Consider the following 19,987-nt stretch of genomic DNA (forward strand, 5'->3'; position numbering starts at 1 on the left):
GAAACAAACAGTTGCTTACCAGACATATCCACCCAAAACACACACCAGGCAACTCCAGGATACTCTCACTAATCTGGATTCAAGCCAGCCTTCAGCCCTCACTGTGTGTGCAGTAGTATGCTCTTTCCACGGTGGAATCTTTATGTGCAGTCCTACACCACATCACGCAAAAGTCTCACTGTCTTTATCTAGAGCTTGCACGCGACACCTCTCCCACACAAGCCAAAATCCACTAATTGGTTTGAAGCAGCAATGGTAAAAAGAAAAAAAAACTGTCCTTGACTTCATTCTCTTACCGTGCTGTTTGATCTTCCATTCTCACAATCCGCATTGCTAATTGAGGATCAGAGGCGGCCTGCGCTTGATGGCTTGAGTACGGTGGCTGATAAATAATGCAAAATATTTAAAGATCACCTATTTTATGTTCTACCTTGAGGGATTAAGCGCGTTTTTGACATCTATCACAGTGCTTTATACCTGGCCTTTCTTGCCTTATATTTTGCATTCTGTTTCAATATAAGGGGACAGGAATAATTATTCGCGTCTTCGTCAGACATTTTATATCTTAATACTTTTTTTCCCTGTAGATTATGTCTTATTATGTAGTGCAGTAAGATATTACCATTGCCGTTGTATGAATCTGTGCCCATCGACTCATTGGAAACTAGCCAAGCGTCAAAAGTGAGTCGACATCATCCAGGAATTAAAGTAATAACGCTCCGACTCTACAAACAATTAGCCGCAGATATTCTCACGTTGTTTATACTTACACTGTTCATTCAGCACATACTGTCTCAAATTGCGACGGTGATTTTTCCTTACCATGAAAAAATATATTTTTTGTTTCATTTTGCGGCACTACACATATGCACAAACTTCTCCTGCATACCAATGATACTTTCGCCTAATATAGCAAATCTATCTTTTATAACAAGCCTAATATTTCCACCAACACGGGGCATCAGACTTTTCTTGATTTTTATTTATAGCTTTATTTTGTAATTGTACGCTGCCAGCAGCGTGGCTCGAAGTTTTATGTACTGAGACATTTTTGAATGCAGCTCAACAGCTTACTCACCAAATTCGTAAAGTAGCAGTTGCTAATGTGGCCAGTAGGTGTCACAAGAGCACAACGGTATTCTGTTCTGTCGCAGTGTCGTGAATAAAACTTAAGGACTGAGCAGCCTAAAATGAACAATGACAAATATTACATGAAACTAAAGAAAACAGAAGGTGAGAAACGGTATATAAACAGACGAAGAAATCAAATGTCTTCCCCTTTTGCTGTTTAAATCAATTACCCGCTTTTCCAAATGATGGTGGAGTGCACTTACAGTTGGGTCAGAGGGATTTATCTTAGTCGTTCAGCTCTTCGCATTCAGTGATATATTGTAAAGGGTTTTTCGTGCATGCAGTCCCTCTGTTACCTTATCCGAATTAGAGGAGACCAAACAGACCGCTGCAGTTTACTTAACCTTGCCAACGTCTTCACCTGCTCGCGTTGTAATCATTCAGCGAAAGGATCCCTTCAGTAAGCGTTCTATCTGTGTGCCTGTGTGTACTTGCAGAGGAAAAGGGACATCACCTGTAGGCTACGTCTTTATATGCATACATTGCATGAAACTGCATTTTAATAAAATAATGGCGTTGGCACACAAGATGTCTTGGAGTGTACAAAACTAAATTTAAGAACTTGTAAAACTGCATATAGTTTCTGCTTTCTAATCTGCCCCCCACCCCGCCCTCATTTGAATCTTTACGCTTAAACTTAAATTGGATGCACTCGGATTCGATGCACTTACACTTAAAATAACATTAAATAAAATGAAATTAAATCTCCTCTCTCTCTCTCTCTCTCTCTCTCTCTCTCTCTCTCTCTGCCTATACACAGCTTAGTCGTTTTCTTGTCAGTTTTTATTTCTAGGTTCAGGATCTACTTAAAGAAGTAGGTAGTTTTTGCAATGTTTAATCTCGGTGTCATTAGTCTATTAGTCTATGCCACGAACAGACATTGCCATTGTCAGACGTAATACATGATGGTGTTGCGTGGGTCCGAACGTCTGATGTTTAGTCGTCTCTTGGGTGTTCCGTTGAAAGTGACAGCACAGTGCATTTCCTCTTTATTATATGATTTCTTAATGGGTTTTGCTTTCTCATGCTGTGTTTTTCATTGGGCAGAAATCTGGCTATTTTGAATGAATAACTAGTTAGTAGTGCGCATAGAACTGGAGACCCACAATTACCAGTTAATTTAGTGAGGCGCTTATTAATTCAAGTTGCCTCTACAAGGATAAAGTATGTCGTCAGAGACGGAAGCTCTTATCTGAATTGACATCAGTTGCAGCGAATGTATTTTTTCCTCAAAGCCCGCCTCTTTCTCCCTTCTCCTCTCCGTTCCATCTCTGTTCTCTCTCGCTGAAATAGGCCGGTCGAATCGGCGATTTTATCCAATCAGAGGCTATTCCGCTCCTAATAAAAAAATAAAAAAAGAACAGGCTCATTTATATAGCCTGTTTTCACATGTTTTTTTGGACCGATGCTCCTTGCTTGTCTCCTGCTGGAAGACCAGCGACAGTAGAGCACACGCAGAGCGCGGGTCTATCGAGAGTAGATCCCGTGCTGGTGTGTGTGGACTTCACTGGCAGCTGCGGAAGGAATCCTGTGTGCGCGACGCCAATGCTGCCGCTGAACCCGTTCTGGCAATCGCTGTCCACCGGCCGTAGTGCTGAAACAGACGCATCGCTCTTTCCTCGGGTGACGTAGTCGTAAGATTGTTGGGGGGCTCGGTTTAAAAGACAAGACAAGAGGCACATATTAGACCGTGGATACACACAAAGCCACATTCTGAGCGAGAGACAACAATAAAAAGCAAACAGATAATTAATCATCTAAGAGAAGCACAAGATCCAAGTGGCTGGACTTTTCTCCGCCCTCAGCGCAAGCACGTCGCCCTCCTTGCGGAACTCACCGGGAATCCTTTAGGGAAAGACGAAGAGAAAAGGGACTCCAAGTCCATGAGGTACGCTGAGATATATAACCAGACAAAAGCAGGTTCATTTTTCCAAACAAAAACCAAACAATTTCACCGTGATAATGGGCTGTATTGGCTCGAAAACCCCACTCGGTAAGATTGATTTCGTTTTGTTACATGCTCAAAGCACGGGTACCGCTCTAACCTAAACGCACGGGTACCGTCCAAGGCAGTTTGAGTTTCAGATTTATCTTGTTGGGCGTCTTGGTATGTGCATTAGTGAGAGATGCTTTCTTTCGGGCTGTGGAATAATTTACCTTTCTGCGAGAGCTTGTGACGCTATAGAGGCTCGCGCCGTGCCAGTGGCTGCTGTGGCTTTAAGGTTGTAATTTAAACAAACGCTTGGTCTTGTTGACGCGGTCAACAGGAGACAGCCATCGGAGCATCTGCAGATTTTTGGATGCTAGACAGCATGAGCTTTTCTCTGGCCGGAGGCGAGGGTGAATTGCTGCTTGAGCAGTCATGCCACGAGCAGGTTCACGTTTGTGACAGAACCCTTGCTAACCGCGATGCGTTTGACTGCAATAACCCAATTTAGTTGCAAGGTAAGAAACAATTGCTTCATTACAATATACTGTGGAATGTGTCACATAATTAAGGAATTCCCGTGCAATTATTCCTAAAATATATACGTGAATTCCTTAGTTTATCCGCGGTAATATCATTGACTGAGTGAAAAGAAGAAAGAAATAATTCCAATGTTTAAATCAAATAAATCATGATTCACTGTCATCTGTTAGCTGGTGTAAATTGACAGGGTTCTGTGGTTCAAATGTTATGTGATTGTTGTATACGTATTTCCTTCGGTGTTCTTTCAGTTAATCTTGGGATGATGTCCCTTTCATGCTCATGTCGTCTTTCCTCTTGATATGTCTTTTCCATCTCTTAGAGGTGATTCATTTGACAGGGCCTTCTAAGAGCGACAAATCACGCGTTCCCCCTTCACCCGCGCGTTCACATGATAACACGCTTATCCTCGCGAGCAAACATGAAATACAACCACCGTGCTATTCGGTAGCCTCGACAAATACCCCAGATTTATTTCCACCGCTTTAATTGCTAACCTTTTATTGCTGCTCCCTAATTATTTATGATGTATTTGTCTTCCAGGCACTTCAGAACGCAGACAAAAGGTAGCACGCTCAATTTCACTGTGTTGTCCTATAGAAATAAACACAACATACACAGCTGCATCTCAAGATTCACACATTTCATTCTACACCAGGCGTGACTTCTATAATGTAAATTGGGTAATTTTCTGGCGTCTGTGATAGTTCTGAATGTTTATGAATTGCTGTTTTGGGTCTGTTTAGACCCGAACGATATTATGCTTAAATAGTAGCCTTCAACAATCGTTAAACTAAAGAAAAGTCCCGATGCTTTAAGTGTGATTTTGTGTTTTATACTTACCTACCTACTATCGTTCTCCTTAGTGTGCAAGTATATTGTCCTTAAATAAAGCATTTCGTGCAAAAAGAAAAACAACCAGTTGAAACGCATTTATCGTATTGCTTGCCCCGCCCCCTTTTTCTCAATAATTAAGAATTATATCACAACAGGTTGAATGATGCAACAGCAACAAGATACTTTCATCTATTTAAAATCAATCAGTCAACGTCTATTATTCATTGCACATATCCTAAAGAAGATAGTAGTATTCCCCTGTGACGGAAAATATGGATTTTTCTTAATTTTTCATCTTTAGCTGAAGAAGTTACTATCACAGCTAATAAAAACGATCCTCAGTCCCCCTTCTATTCTGCCCTCTTAATGCCATCACTGTGCACTGCCCTGCTCCAATTATAGTTATTTCTTCATTAGTTTGTGCAGAATGGCAGGGGAAAACCTAAAGGAGAGAGACACTGTAATAGTTCCGGTGCTTTTATAGGGACAACGACAGAAGTGAGCTCCCATGGCCGTCGAAACAGACAAACAAGAGTAGAATGCCGTTTACGCGAACACACGGACACACACACGCACACATTCACGCGAAAAACGGACCAAATGGAAAAGTGATCTCCCGCCTGGAATACAGATCGGATATATAAACGCGAGACTCTTTAGGGGCATGAGACAACGGAGTGGGAGTTAACCAATGCATCATGAAGCGTATGAGATGAATGAACGCTTCGAACCGTCAGGTAGTCGAGTCGCAGTTCCACACAAGCGTGTGAGTAAAAGAATGCATTCTCGCACTGTACAGAAGCACACGCGGTGCTGCATTGTCTGTCGCTGTTAAAACCAGACACGGCAGGATGCGCAGTGTGGGTTGTCATCTGTCATTTTCTGCCTTTCAGTATTTTTCACAGGTTTCTTGACTTTCATGTCCTCCACATTATAACTTATCTGTTTTCCACTACTGTATCCTAAGGCTATATTTCACTGTTGCAGACTAGTTCTTCAGCTCGTACAGACAGGCTAAACCGTTTCTTATTGGATCAACAAGCGCATTCCCCTGACCAAGAGGCCGTACACACCCGCTTGCTCGCCCGCGCGCGCGCGCGCGCGTGTGTGTGTTTGGGTGATGTGACGTGGTCATATTCACTGAACGCGAACAGAAAACAGTAAAAATAAATTCTCTGTTTACAATTATCACTCTCCGTTACACACTTGATGTTTTTTAAAACATAAACATAAATATAAATATTATACATAATAAATATTCTTGCCAAAATATAATTATATTATACGCTATTTTAACGTCTGTGACGTCTTGGTGCGATATTTTTTGCAGACATTTTGTGGCGGTATAGTGTCGTTTTAGTTTAGTTTTGACATCTCTATATAATCAGGCGTAAAAGTAGCTTACTGTTTGATAAATTAACACACATAATAAATAAACGTATAGATATTGACTGTGCTCAGCGGTGGTACAGTCTAGTATTTGTATTGTTACTGATTTGCTAATTTTAAGACCCGCAGTTTAAGCATCGGGTCGATGCGTTGTCATGACGACGAGTAATGAGGTGTAGGGGATCTCAGCAGGTAAGATGGGCCACGAGAGAAGTGCATTCTCCATAAGATAAAACCCAGTCTTAGCAATTCAGACGTTTGTTTCAACTTGTCGAAAACGAAAGTTTTAATGTCAACCCAAGTTATGAAAAGAACCGTTTGGAACGTCTGTCTACAAAGCACATGTTCTCTGGATCACCGCACGCATCTATATCAGCCCGCCAGATGATACCATTAGTGGAAAGAAAGGGCGAAAAACAAGGCATTTGATCTTAAACGTCTCATTAGACACCGTACACTGAGTTCTTCGAGGGTGGGCAACTTGAACTGGCTTGGTGAATGGCACCGACAAAACGAGTATTGTACTATCTTACATCCGATGGGACAGTATGGGTCAGATTCACTGAAGCATGATACGGTGCTGCAGCTGCTGATTGTGCGAAGCCGACCTGGTCTATAAAATTACAGAAGACGGGGAAACCAACATTGCTTATGGAAGTTGACCTTAACATAATAGAGGTAACTGTAGGTCCTGAGCATGAAATTGCCTCAAATACACACTGTAAATTTTCTGCACATATTATTTAGTTTAAACGGCACAAAGTAGGCTAACGCGTTTTATTTCTGTGTCTTTATAAATTACGTTAGTCATATATATAGTTTTTGTCAGTTATTTTGACAGATTATCTTTGAACGAGGTAATGTACAAAGCGTACTACAGTACCGATGATACTACTTTTGGAAAGTGATGGCGACGGACGTCGTAAAATTCTGCTTGTGCCAACCTGAGACAAGAATCTGTATCTGTCGACTAGACGGTCACACTGTATCCCACGGGGTAGAGAAACAACTGTATAATTATATTAGCTTATTGGATTGGGTTCTAACGTTAGCCAATAGATGATGTCACTATCTGGGTTCAATGAGGTTTCACACTATTTAGCCTGGCCAGGGGGATTCTGGTTTTGAGCTAGGCATCGTGAAAGGCGCTCAGTGGCATTTAATCGTCTGTTTAAAATTCAGGAGGGTTTTTCAGAATTCAGTCACTTTGGATTCAAATGGAGAGAGATTTCTCTGGCACTGTGCAGAATATGGAAGGCGCGAGCCTTGCTGACCCATTGTCCATGAGATGCATCCTCCTCTGCCCCCAGCGCTGGCACTAAATCTCTTTGCACTTTATTCGCATGGCACAGCATGATTGCACTGACCACCTGCACGAAGGACATCCCCTCCCATGGTACCTCTCACATGAAACCAGCCTCGTTCATACGCAGCCCTTTCCACAAGATCTCACAAACCATACCCACTTTTAGAAGAACTTTTCTCGTCAAATTCTGGAATCAGACAACGATAATGAAATTCAGTCCCAAATTCTAGAGTGAAAACTCATCGAATAAAGACAACTGGTAGAGGCTGTATCATTTGAGTCGTGAAAAATGACAGAGGAGCTGGGATACCATGGAAGGCTTGCTGAGCGTTCGCACAGATTCGTATTTAATACTTGGTTTGTGTCCTTAGTGGCTTGACGGATTGTGAGGAGGAAAGTGAGGTTTGTGCCTCTGGATGGATTGCCTTGTCTTCCCCTCTCACAGTTCCAGTCGACCGTACGTTACTCGTGGACTGGAGCGCAGCGAGTTCCCTCTCGGATCTCACGCTCTTGGGGAACACTCGGACCTGCTTGGCGCACAGAGTTTTACACCGCGCCCTGCTAAAGAGCTGGAACCACTGTGAGGTGCTGATCTTTTGGTGTGATCCATTTTGTCCCTGCCTCAAAGTTAATTCGTATGAACTCTGACAGCTGAGTACCAGTTAGAGATTCACCTAAAAATTGCCTGACATGTCATGACCATATATCCAGCCTTGGACGTTAGGTAACAACGGTCACATACAGTAAAAAGATTACATACATGTTCTTGACAAAACTTTGTTTTTATCTTTTTGTTTATTTATTAATTACCTTGCGGCCACACAGAGAACGGATAACTGGAAAATAGTCCGTGTGAATATTAAAGCAGTCTCCCAAAAACGATCTAAATCATGTCTAGGTATGTGAGAGCATATCTGTTTGAAATTAACGGAGCGTCCTCGGCCGACTCCTGCGTATTCTCTGTGAAACGCGATATGATGTATGGCGAGAGTACCCAAATAATCAAAGCTGACAGACGCTCTCAATAGAGTTCTCGGGAAACTCTGTAATTCAGTATGTGAAGCAGAAAATTATTTTCTCAACCTTTCCTGGTTTAATAATTACCTAATTAACCAAGCTATCCGAGTCGTTAAGAAGTGATTCCGCATTGGGTTCTCCATTCTGCTTTTTATTAAATGTTCACCAGTTAGTTTTCTAATTATTCGCAAGTCATTCAGAGTAATTAGCAATTAATTTTTAATGCAGTTTTCATACGGAATCTCAATAGAATTCAATGTAATGCCTCTTGCTTTCGACTAAATGGAATTAAACACCAATACTATAAAGATATGGACGGTTAGTCTTGTGCGGCCTCCTATAGCTATGGATTTTTATCGCTGTCTCTTCTTAGTCTCCACTCTTGCAGCCATCGTACTTTAAGAAAATGTGTCTTGCATGTTGTAGTATCATGGAGATCGCACGCGAAGCTCAACTGTACAGTCACAATTGCGTTTTGGATGCTTGAAACACTACCATATTCGAAGTGTGCGATCCGTTTATAGGTCTACTCTATGTAAACGATTAGAAAGGACACAAGCAACGCAAGTATAAACAGACAAATAAACTACAGATAGTGAAAATAAGAACATATGCCTAAATATTATATGAAGTGTTTTCCATGAAAGAATGTGCTTCCAATGTAATGTAACTCCTGCAGTGGTTGCACCAGCTGCAAATAAATGCCAGCAGTTAACAGACGTCACTAAATGGCGGTTGATCCGTAAGATTTTGGCATACGGAGCACAGAGCACTACCAAATGAGTCATAACCAAACGAAGCGATACAGCAGTAGGTTGATTAGATTTACTGTTTACATTGCCAATGTCAGTTAATTTGTGTTTAACTTAATTGTTTATAGTTTTTAATGGATTCAACAAATGACTTATACATTGATTTGAGCAGAATTCTTTGCTCCAGTAGACCCCGGGCCATATGGAAGCAATAATGTACGCAAGCCGTCTTAGCAAGTAAGAAGCCCCGATTGTCGACCGCAGGCTTTCCCGCGGCATCCAAGCTGCTGGCACATTACCCTAATGAGGATCCAGTGTAACAGTATCAGATAGACGATCTGGAGCCAGTTATTCAGCTCAAGCCATATGCCTGTTTATCACACGGTGGCCTCTTTGAAGTACTGCAGCCGAAGCTCGCGCACTGATTGACTTGATTCCACGGCGCTTTTCACGGGAGCACAGGCTGCGGCTCATCGCCTTCTCCTGTTCGACAAACAATGTAATGAATGTCTGCGTCCTACCGCACAGAGCCCATACCTTTTGCCGAGGTGCTCAGCGTTCAGAGGAAGAAAAGGACAGAGACAGAGAAAGGCAAAGGAAGAAGGTTGCAGTAAGCAGCAGCAAGTATCGAAAGTGGTGCATGTGACGTCATCTGCAAATCACGCCGTGTATCCTGAGAGAAATCATTCCATGGTGACCGGTTGCTATAGAAATGCACCTTTAGTGGAAAGTTGTGGGAAGGAGATCTGTTTCACCGCACAGCCAAGCACAAGAGCTACACAAGCGCGACCACAGACGTGACATGTTCGTAAAGTGGAATTCGCTATGTTACGCTTCTTCGATGGAAAAGCTGCTCTTTGATAAAACCAGGGGCGTTGTCACGGAAGAAGGCACTGTGGTATCATATTTCTGTAATATCCAATATATATTTTTTTTACTTCCATTCGATGTTATCATCTGAAAGTGTGCGTTATAATTCCATCATAGTTTTCATACTGGCTTGTATAAGATGTATTCATGTGCTGATTGTAAGATCGCGACGAAAACCCAAGAGCTGTCCAGGATCTGAAACCTGTAGGGTATTGCTTCCTCCCGCGTCGTGTCTGTCTGCTACAGCCTCACGTCTCTGTTGTTGTGCAGCCATGGTCCTGCGCAGATAATCCCAGGGGTAAAGGCAACCTGTCCTCATTTGTAATAACATTGTGTGTGAAAAGTGGCTTGAAACACCCGCTGGTTGTCTATGCCGTAGAAGACTAGCGTCTTATTGTTGATCTATGAAGCTCATGGCTTTACAGGGAGCTAAATGAATACTAATGGCTTGATATGCATTATTTTTTGGTGATTTGTTGCTATTAGGCCTTTATCACACGTTCACATTTTCCACGGGTTGGATAAGGAGTATGGCTGACATTGGAACAAGGAGCAAATATCAGTGGGATGCCACAGGCGAGTGTGGTGTATGAGCCAAGTAACGGTAGCCTCAATATCTCTCTCTTCTGTTCACCAGACCGTGCGGATTACGACATCCCAGAAGATTTTCCATTAGTCTGTTGACTCCGGGGATGAAAGACAAGATGACACGTCATAAAATTGACTGTCAGTTTTCGCGCGGGTGCCTTAAAGTTCGCCATTCCACGCGCCCTGTGTTCAGTAGGGCAGTAGGCGAGCGGGAGGGTTGGGAGGTGTCGCAGCAGACCCGAGGGTGTTTTAAATCCCGAGATTTCCCCTGTGATTTATGTCTCTTCTCTCAGGCTGTTACGCTCCTCCACGACAGAGATAATCACGCGGAAATATCAGCCCTCGTGGGGTAGTGGTTATTTATACTTTTGGTATTTAGTGCGCGCCCCAAACTGTGTCATGGTGCCTCGCCTAATGCTTTACTCTCATGAATAAACGATAAACATCCTGGCTTAGTTTCTAATCAGTGGCCATAATTATAAACAAGATCCACACGCCACGTGGTTGAAGTCTATTAAAAGAAATGCAGAACAAAAGCGCACATCAACTTGATACAATGGCTGTAGATATTCGCCGGTGTGAGTTTCCAGAACGGAGGGGGCGGTCTTTTATGTACGTCCCTTATTGCTTGTATGGGCTCATTTGGAAAGGCCCCATACTGTACGCAACAACTCGCACCTTTTGTCTTTTGCGCTTTGCGGCAACTGGCAGCTTGCCACGATCTTCTACCATGTGCGCATGACAAACAAGTGTCTGCGCTTCTGCTAGATCCTCTCTCGCTTCGTCTGAAATGCGCGCTATATTATTTACACTCTTCCAGCCGGCAAAACAATATATGAATAAACAGAAGAAGAGGTGGATTGAGAGGAAGGGAGAGGGGAGAGACTCTGGGTGAATACCCGTGGTGCAGTTTTCCAGAATTGTCACATTTCATATACTGCAGAAACCACTGCCATATCAATTGTAGTAGATGTATTAATCAATTGTACAAGGCATTAATATTAAGAGTGTTGTTTTTTTCTCAACAGCATTGCAGTGGAAGATGTAGTATCATACTTCACCCTCACACATAGGGCAGGGTCAGGCTGATGTTGTGAAACTCCTTTTTAAAACCATCTGTATCTGCTCACACTTTCACCAGGCTGGAAAATCTCATCCAGTAAACAAAGAGTATTGAATGTGTACATAGGTGTGCAGTAATTGTGCGTTCCTGATTTCTTTCTGTGAGTTGAAACAAGTTTAAAAAGAGAAGTTTAAAAGAGATTGTTAGAATGTTAAGTTTTTACTCTGGTTTGTTCAGTATTCTACTTAAAATGTTTTGTCCTTTTCACGGTGTCCTTGTGGAGTGCTTGCTGCTCTCAGCTCAGTGCCGCCAGAGGACCTGACTGCTTGTATATTGTTTACAGGTAAATGTTGAAGACACTGTCGAGATGTTGCCAAAATCGAGAAGAGCACTTACAATTCAAGAGATTGCGGCACTGGCAAGGTCATCATTACACGGTAAGTATACAAAAGCCATCTAATATCTACTCATGCTGACACACACATACACACACACACACACACACATGCACACACATGCACACACACACACCTGCATGCTGATACTGAGGGCAGGATTCTTGCCATCTCTTTTTCCGCTACAGGTATCTCTCAGGTGGTGAAGGACCATGTGACGAAGCCTACGGCCATGGCACAGGGGCGGGTGGCACACCTGATCGAGTGGAAGGGGTGGTGCAAGCCCACTGACTCGCCCGCCGCCCTCGAATCCGACTTCAACTCGTACTCCGACCTCACCGAAGGAGAGCAGGAGGCCCGCTTTGCAGCAGGTGGGTCCCCCTTCCACTGCAGCCCCTCTCACCCTGCTGCTGGCTTCTGCTGTACCTGTAGTAGCACTGTTAGCCTCTTCGCCTCCGTGCTGCCTATGTCACTAACTCCTCTTTCCCTGCTTCTTTCAAGAGTAACCGCAGGTGGGTAGTAGCCCCCCCCCTCCTGTTGCTCTCTCTCCTGCTTTTGTGACTCACATCCTGGCCTTTCTGCTGTCCAGTTGGCTTGATGCAAGGATCATGTCCTCACCTTGACAAGTGAACTAGTGGCAACAGGTCGAACCCCATTATCTCATCCTTGGTGTTGGGGGAACAACACATTTTAGGTTTAGCATATTTGGCTAAGGCACCTCTTCAGGTGCTTTGTTCTGCTGTGTCTTTCTCTGACTCTTTGACTCAGTGACCTACAGGGTCTCTGCCTTCCTGTCATCCACAGCGCGCCTCGTCTCTTTTTCTCCCTCCTCTGCTACCTGTCCCCTTCTCTGTCTTTTCTCTCTCTTACTCTTGGCCCTGCATTGCAGACTCCCAAGGTTAATCTGCACTGTGGGGTTTTTTTTTTTCCTCTCAGTGGTATGACGGTGCTGTTTCTGTGCACAAGCGTCCGTCTTGCTGTAACTGCGGGTTAACTGAGGTCAGTTTGTTCAGTTTCATCGCACGTCCTGCTGACACTGTTATTCTTTCAAGCTGCCCCACCTCCCTTCCCAGCTCCCCCATGTACTCTGCCACTGCTCCCCTTGCTCAATCGCTCAATAACGCACCGCACGAGCTCCTCCCCCCCGCGAAGTACTGCAGAGGCCCACTAACACTCTGACAAACCACGGCACAGAGGAGGGGCGTCAAACTCAAATCCTTCAGTGTGTGCATGAGTTTGGTTATGGCCGTTTTTCGTGGCTACATTGGTAGAGTTTATTGCCTGCCTACTTGTATACTGATGTTCTTTCTAAAACATAAAAAGCTATAAAAAATGAAGCAGTAGGACAGGCTGATTAAGTAAAGAGCTAATATGGAAGGAGAATCCAGCACAGATGCAGCCTTCAAGGAGTTCAGTTTGATTCACATGTTATTGTAGATCAGGACCCCAGCTGGACTGGTTATCAATAATAAACTAAACTACATTTTTTTCCACATTTTTCATTTTGGAATTAGACACCCTTGTCTAGGGTGATTTATAAATCTTACATTTTACATATTATTTCTTCACACAGCCAGATACTTATGGAAGCAATGTGGAGGACCTTTCTTGAGGGAGCAGTGCCATCGCCCTACCCGAGATATGAGCCTTCAACACACCGGTTATACATCAAGTTCCTTATTCACAGCACCATGCTGCAAGACTGTTGAGCATTCTTACAGTCTGTCTAGTCATTTAAATTTTTTATTGACTTTGCATGCATCTACAGCTACAGCCTTTCAGCCTGACATGCACAAATTGCTACATGTATTTTAAGTGAACTGTACATCTATTATTCCTACAGCAGCACAAACAGCAACACTACTACTGTATATATCTGCCATACCCATAGTACACTTACGTCATAGGTACTTAACGTTAAACAGGCAACCACAGATTATCCATTTTTACAGCTGGGCATGCGTATAGAGGAGCAGAAATGCACACCTGAGATCTGAGCCAATCACAAATCCAGTTTCCATTACGCAAAACTCATATATGTCACTCACATATGCAGCTGAGTCACACCATTGTGCAGGGGGGGTCAGTGGCTCAGCTAGAGGGGATATCAGTGTGACCAGGCATGCTTGCAGGGCAGATTTGTTGACCCATTTTTCCAGACTCCTGCAGGATGTTGTAAGTTTGAGGGCACCAGAGACAGACATCCTCCAGACAGGCTTGTGTCACCATCAGTGTCCTATTGTTGCTTTGCGTCCCCTGAATTCAGCCAGTTTCTGGAGCTCGCATCTTCCTTCCACAAAGAGTCATACCGACCAACTAGCACTGCCAAGTGTAAAAAGGAACAGTGCCTACAGGGTGGCTCAATCCTGGTCCTGGAGAGCCACGGTTTTTACAGGGCTGCTTAACCCTGGTCTTCTATGTGAAAACTCTACAAACCCGTTTGATTGTGAGAGGGTTGGGGTCCCAGGACTCACCTTGACAAGAAAGATGAGTAAAGCCCTTTGTTAGTTTGGAGAATTACTATATGAATGCAGGAGTGAAAAATTTAGGGCATTGATGAACTGTGTGAGAGAGAGAGAGAGACAGGGAAAGTAAGAGCAAGAAAGTCAGAGAGGAAGAGAAACAGAGACAGAGAGAGAGAGAGAGGAAGGAAGAGGGACAGACAGAGAGAGCAGAAGCGAGAGAGCGGATGAAGGTGAGCGGAAACGATGTGCCTTGGCAGCACTGTCCGTCCTGCTCCGTCACGTCTGCTGCAGTCATCGAGCGCAACGCGAGCGCTGAGTCACCTCCAGCTCCAGGGGGCAGAGCGCAACGGGAAGGAGGACCCTAGGGTCAGTGTCCCGAGGCCTCCCGTGTCCACGACGCAAGTGGCCGGTGGAGCGTGGCACGGCAGTCGGCAGGGCGTTCGTTTCCCCTGGCGGAGGACGCGGCGCGCACCTGCTCTGAACGCGGTCTTCCAGAGCGAGCTGGAGCGGACGGTCTCTCTCAGACAGTTACTGCCAGTGTCTCAGGGATGAGTTCTGTTCAGACTGCAGGGACGGGGGTGAGTCCTGATGACACTGGAAGCCCATCCTCAATTACAGCTTTTACAGTTTTAATCAGACTGTGAAGAAATACTGCAGGCTACATGAGAGTGAGCATCAGGTGTGTGTTGGACTGTGTGTGTGTGTGTGTGTGTGTGTGTGTGTGTGTGTGTGTGCGTGCGTGTGTGTGTATGTGTATGTGTGTTTGTATGTATGCGTGTGTGTGTGTGTGCACGCATGTGTCAGAGCATGTGTGTTTTGGACCATGTGTGTCTGTGCGTGTGTAGTCGGGCAGTTTGAGCGTGCTTTCTGGATGTGGACCTTGAACAGTATATATTCTCTAGGTGTGGCCGAGCAGTTTGCCATTGCTGAGGCCAAGCTCCGCGCCTGGTCGTCGGTGGATGGCGACGACTCCAATGATGACTCTTACGATGAGGATTTCCCCCCAGCAAATGAGCCCCCCCAAACCACCCTGAGCACAGGTGTGTGCCTGCGTAGAGTTATGAACATACACACACACACACACACACACACACACACACACAAACATACACAAACATAAACAAACAGAAATTACATACAGAACACACACATGCTCTCATGCAAATAAACACCTGCTCAGACTCTCACCTCTGCAAAGACACCAACACAATACACCCAACAAGACATACCCATCACACAAACACACGCACAAACTTTTATAAATTATCAGTTTCATCCATTGAGAGTCCTCTCTAGCCCTCACATTCTGTTGTTTGAGGTTATTCATTTATCTGTCCCTTCCATTCAAACTCAGTATTGTCTTTCAATACCAAACACCGTTAGCTGACAGGGTCATCCTAAGCCATACCCCTTTCTTTCTCCTGTTCCCCATCTTCTATCTCTCTCCCACCTCTCCCTTAAGTGGAGGTCACAGGGTCAGGTATGTGCTGTGCCACATTTCCATATAGAGAAATGAGTTGCACTGTAGCCAGTTGACAGTGGCTTCAAACCCTGCCTCACTCCACGCCCCCCCACTCCTCAGTACTGCACCCACGTGGCCCCTCAGTTTACAGAATACCCCCTCCCCCGCAAAGCGGTTGGATGGCATGGAGCCTCCATTGTCCCACTGCCCTACTTTCCTCCTCTGAAAACATTTTTGTTCCCTGGTGCAATTTGATATTCCAGCATTCATGCCTCCTGAAAGTTTAATTTGATTCCTCTGCGGCAGATGAGAGGAGAAGGGGGCGGGAGGCCGTGGGACGCTTTTTTGGCTTGTCTGAAATACATTTCACTGGCTTAGTTCGCTGCAGCTCACCGCTGTCGGTGGGTATCTATTTAAAAAATGCATACATATTCATTATAATCCTGTACTTTCAAAAGGATTTTATCTTGTGTCTCATTGGTTGTACATTTTCAGAACATTTTTGGTTTTGTGAGTGAGGGTTTGAGTTGTATGAGTAACTCATACATAATCCAGAATCCTGGCTCCTCACCTCCTCTGACTTAAGCCCCTATCTGCTCCCCCCTCAGACACGATGGCTTACCCCCACTACCTGCGGGACCTCCTACACAGCCACGTGTGTCAGCAGCTGGTCGCCCGCACGCCCTGCGAAGCAGAGAGCAGCGCCGAACCCTCGCCGGCGGGCGGCTCGCCCGACACCCTCTGCTCCAGCCTCTGCAGCCTGGAGGACCACCCGCTCCTGCGCGACCTGGGCTGCCCGCCCGCCTCGCCCGCCGACCTGGCCGCCAAGATCCTGGGCGCTCTCCAGGGCGGGGAGGAGATCCTGGCGCGCCTCCAGCGGGCCGGGGGGGACTGCGCGTTCCGGGGCCTCGGGCGAGGCGCGGGCGACGACTCCTCCTTCTCCGTCTCATACTCCGAGTCCTACCTGTCCCCAACCGAGGACGAGGACCTGCCCTGCAAGGACTACGAGAGCGTCTGCCGGGACCTCCCGCAGGGGTACGCTACCCGCCGGAAGGTCTCCGACGTGGCCTCCTCCGGAGTGGTGTCGCTGGATGAGGAAGATGAGGAGGAGGAAGAGGATGAGGAGGTGGAGGGGAGGGAGCAGAGAGACCAGTGACTCCTCTGTCCCTCAGGGTCTTTTTCAGTTGTTTTTCATCCCTTACCCACCCAGCTAGTCTTAATTTATTTAAACCTTTTTTGCATGTTTAGTTATTCTTTAACCCTTTGTCTCCTCCTTCTTACTTGCCTTATTCCACCCCCCTCCTCCCTTCCCTCTCCTCCTCCTCCCTCCTGCTTGGGTTGATATGTATTATATATATTTTTGTGTCGCAGCGTCCAAACAATCGTGTCAGTAGTGGGAGGGATGGACTGCCACCTCTGGGTTTGGCACAAACCGGTCGCCTGTGGGTTTGGTCAAAGGCTTCAGAGCACACAGAGGTGGAAAGAGGGACAAAAACTGAGAAAACAAAAAATTAATTAAAAAAATACTGAAAATGAAATATGTTTTGCATGTGTTGCAAGTGCTGAAATGAACATGCGGGCTGATGTGGTCTTGAGCACGGTCTGTAATTCCAGCTGTTATGACCCCCCCCCCCCCCCTTTCCTTCATCCTCCTCCCTCCCTCCCTTCCCTTCCATTGACCAAATCATCTGCAATGGAAACTCAAACATTGCCACCTCAACCCTTCCCTTGCAAGAAAGACTGCAGCTGTTCAAATGGCATGGCTTGCTGAGTATGCCAATCTATTAACCTGTCACTACAAAGTATAAGCAAATGCTGGAATGTTCTTAAATTGACAAGATGTCTTTTAAAAATATTTCTCACAGAATAATTTAAAAGGGATATGCTTTTTCTTGTACTAGTTTTCTATCATTCAACATGATGTTATTATGATAATGATTATGATTCTGACCATAAGAAAATATTATAGCTGAGGGGTTGAGGGGGAGCAGGCTTTTTGTGATGAATTTCTCTGAAGGAGAAATTACATTCATGGTTGTCTTAAAAAAAAACCCAGAATGTTCTTGAAGTAAACCTTCAGTGCTAGAAGTGCAAAGTTTGGTTAAAAAAATGAAAAAAGACAAAAAAACAAAAACACTAGGTTTTAGTGATGCAGTGAAGAAGAGGTGAATTGTGTCTCAGATTTTCTATATTTTTGTATGCATTGTCATGCTTTGATCTCCCTGACTGTGCGGCGTGGCTGTGTCCGTGATTTGCACGAAGCTAATGTGGCCGTAGGTTTCTCATCTCTTTGTTATCACTGTGTGATATGGTCTAATGGAAAAAAAAAAAAACAAATGAAAAAAATCTGACTTTTTTTTGAAGAGGATACTGTGATATTGTTTGTTCTTGTCACTGTCATGTCCTTTACTGCATGCATTTTTCTTTTCAATTTGTTAATCCTTTCCTTTCTACATGTTTCTGAGTTCTGCATTCTTCTTAATCCTCTGCTGTCATATCACAGTTTCTTCATGCATTTCTCCACTCATCTCTCTCTCTCACACACACACACACACACACACGCACACAAACAGCTCTCTCAGACACACACACACACTCACACAGTTTGCTTGCGCACTCTCTCTCTTTTTCTCTCTCTCACACACACACAGACTCACTCACAGACAGCTCTTCTCTCCTCTCTCTCTCTGGATTGTTCTGCCAGCCTCTCTGTCTGCAGTAGGAATGGAAAACAGACCTCTTTTTTATGAAGAAAATGGCAACATCGGCAGGCCTTGAGGCCTGGTGGTTTAGAAACTCTCAAATTAACAAAAAAAAAACTCACAGACAGATTTTGCTGTCTTTGGACAAACTGTCTCTTTTATTGATCCAATCATGAGTCTGGTCTGAAGGAACAGGGAGTCACCCTCAGAGACTGTAAACCATGCAGCTCAAGAAGTCCCACCCAGCCAGTGCTCCAAGGAGTCCTGCCTTTCATCTCAGTCCTGCCTCCCTCATCTCTCTCCTTGTTTGGTCTTATAGGAAAATGAGTGCAGGGTTCAGTTGCCCTGCTGATGGGTGGGGTGCCTGTCTGCAGATTCACAGTGACAAAAGCAAAGAGATCTATCAAAGGACCCCTGGGGGATTCCCTGCATTTCTTTGTTGTGTGTAAGTTGGGAAGACAGTACTCAGACTGCAATGTCTGAATAACAATACAATATCTCACTTACCTTTAAAAAATGCTGTTCATTAGGTACTTTTGGTTGGTAATTCAGCACAGAGGATCACCATTGTTCTGTACTGATATGCAGCTCACCAATCAGGACTCTAGAATATTGGAGCATACCAAGTTGCATGTCAGACTCTGTGAAGGGGAAGAGAGACTTGTTGAGGATGCCACCAAAAGGGCTGTACCACTTAATTATCCTTGAGAGGGGAAGACAGTAACAACTGGTGCTGTGACCAGGAAAGTAATTTTGGATTCTCTGCTTGATTTATGTTGGTAATTTTTTCCCTTTAGTTGAACCACATGTAAATATTTACAGAGTAATTACATTGACAAACAGTTTTGTCTAATACAACGAGCACACTGATAACCAGAAAAAGCTAACCTATTATTGTGTTTTGGAGGACTGCAGTCCACTTAAAAAAAGCAGTCAGTACAACCTTTATCTCATACCTTGCTGGGCATTATCAGAGAACTACTGTCATGGGCAGACTGGTCTCTGACTCTCCTGTTGGGCTGCAACGATGGGCAAATCTGCATGAGATGTCGAGGTTCAGGTCAAAAAGGATTTTCTTCAGATTTTGTAATGCAAATAAAGAGAAATATTTTTCTAGGCAGGAACAAAATGGGAAGTTTCGTTGGCCTTGAGTGAGGCATGTTGAGAGAGTCAGTCTATCTCAGGTGCACCTCGAATGCTGTGCCTTCATCCCTGTCTTTCCCTTTCTTGACATTCCAGATTTCTGTTATAAATTCTCCTTCTCAACATGCCATGCTAGCCAGGGCTTGATTGTTTGTTGTCATTTTGTTAAATGCTTGTCAAATAGATATGCATCCCCACTTGGCTCCTTCTTCCGTTGTGGTTTTGGTGTTGCAGACCCTAAGCTACACCAGTTTCAGGGCATCTGATTTTCAGGGCGTCAGAGTTCACAGTAAATGTTCAGGACAGCGAGGTTGAAGGCTGGCAGTGTTTTAAGCCGGTCAGGATTGAGGGCGATGTTGTTTATCGATGATGCTTCAGCTCAGTCACGTTAAGCGGGCGC

The 19,987-nt window shown here is 44.6% G+C and overlaps 1 protein-coding gene across 3 annotated transcripts; it reads left to right on the top strand.

Annotated features, from left to right (window-relative positions):
* The first annotated feature begins 2,467 nt into the window (after positions 1 to 2,467).
* Positions 2,468 to 18,312, top strand: zgc:165508 (uncharacterized protein LOC100101652 homolog). 3 transcript variants are annotated; one of them, XM_036537253.1, is made up of 5 exons: positions 2,468 to 3,124; positions 11,764 to 11,857; positions 12,004 to 12,186; positions 15,183 to 15,320; positions 16,351 to 18,312. In XM_036537253.1, exons 2-5 carry the CDS (start codon positions 11,788 to 11,790, stop codon positions 16,896 to 16,898), a joined length of 939 nt encoding a protein of 312 aa, XP_036393146.1. In that variant the 5' UTR covers positions 2,468 to 3,124; positions 11,764 to 11,787; the 3' UTR covers positions 16,899 to 18,312. The 3 variants fall into 3 exon arrangements, with proteins under 3 accessions (XP_036393146.1, XP_036393145.1, XP_036393144.1); XM_036537252.1 differs by having other exon boundaries at positions 2,468 to 3,019; XM_036537251.1 differs by lacking the exon at positions 2,468 to 3,124 and adding an exon at positions 9,266 to 9,797.
* The last annotated feature ends 1,675 nt before the right edge of the window (positions 18,313 to 19,987 follow it).

This window comes from Megalops cyprinoides, chromosome 9, assembly GCF_013368585.1.
Source record: "Megalops cyprinoides isolate fMegCyp1 chromosome 9, fMegCyp1.pri, whole genome shotgun sequence".
Classification (NCBI taxonomy): domain Eukaryota; kingdom Metazoa; phylum Chordata; class Actinopteri; order Elopiformes; family Megalopidae; genus Megalops; species Megalops cyprinoides.

Excerpts from the sequence above, each read along its gene's own strand:
- zgc:165508 (XM_036537251.1), top strand. The coding sequence starts at position 9,702 with ATGTTCGTAAAGTGGAATTCGCTATGTTACGCTTCTTCGATGGAAAAG. Across the intron at positions 11,858-12,003 it reads GGCAAGGTCATCATTACACG|GTATCTCTCAGGTGGTGAAG; the intron begins GTAAGTATACAA and ends TTTCCGCTACAG. Across the intron at positions 15,321-16,350 it reads CCAAACCACCCTGAGCACAG|ACACGATGGCTTACCCCCAC; the intron begins GTGTGTGCCTGC and ends CTCCCCCCTCAG.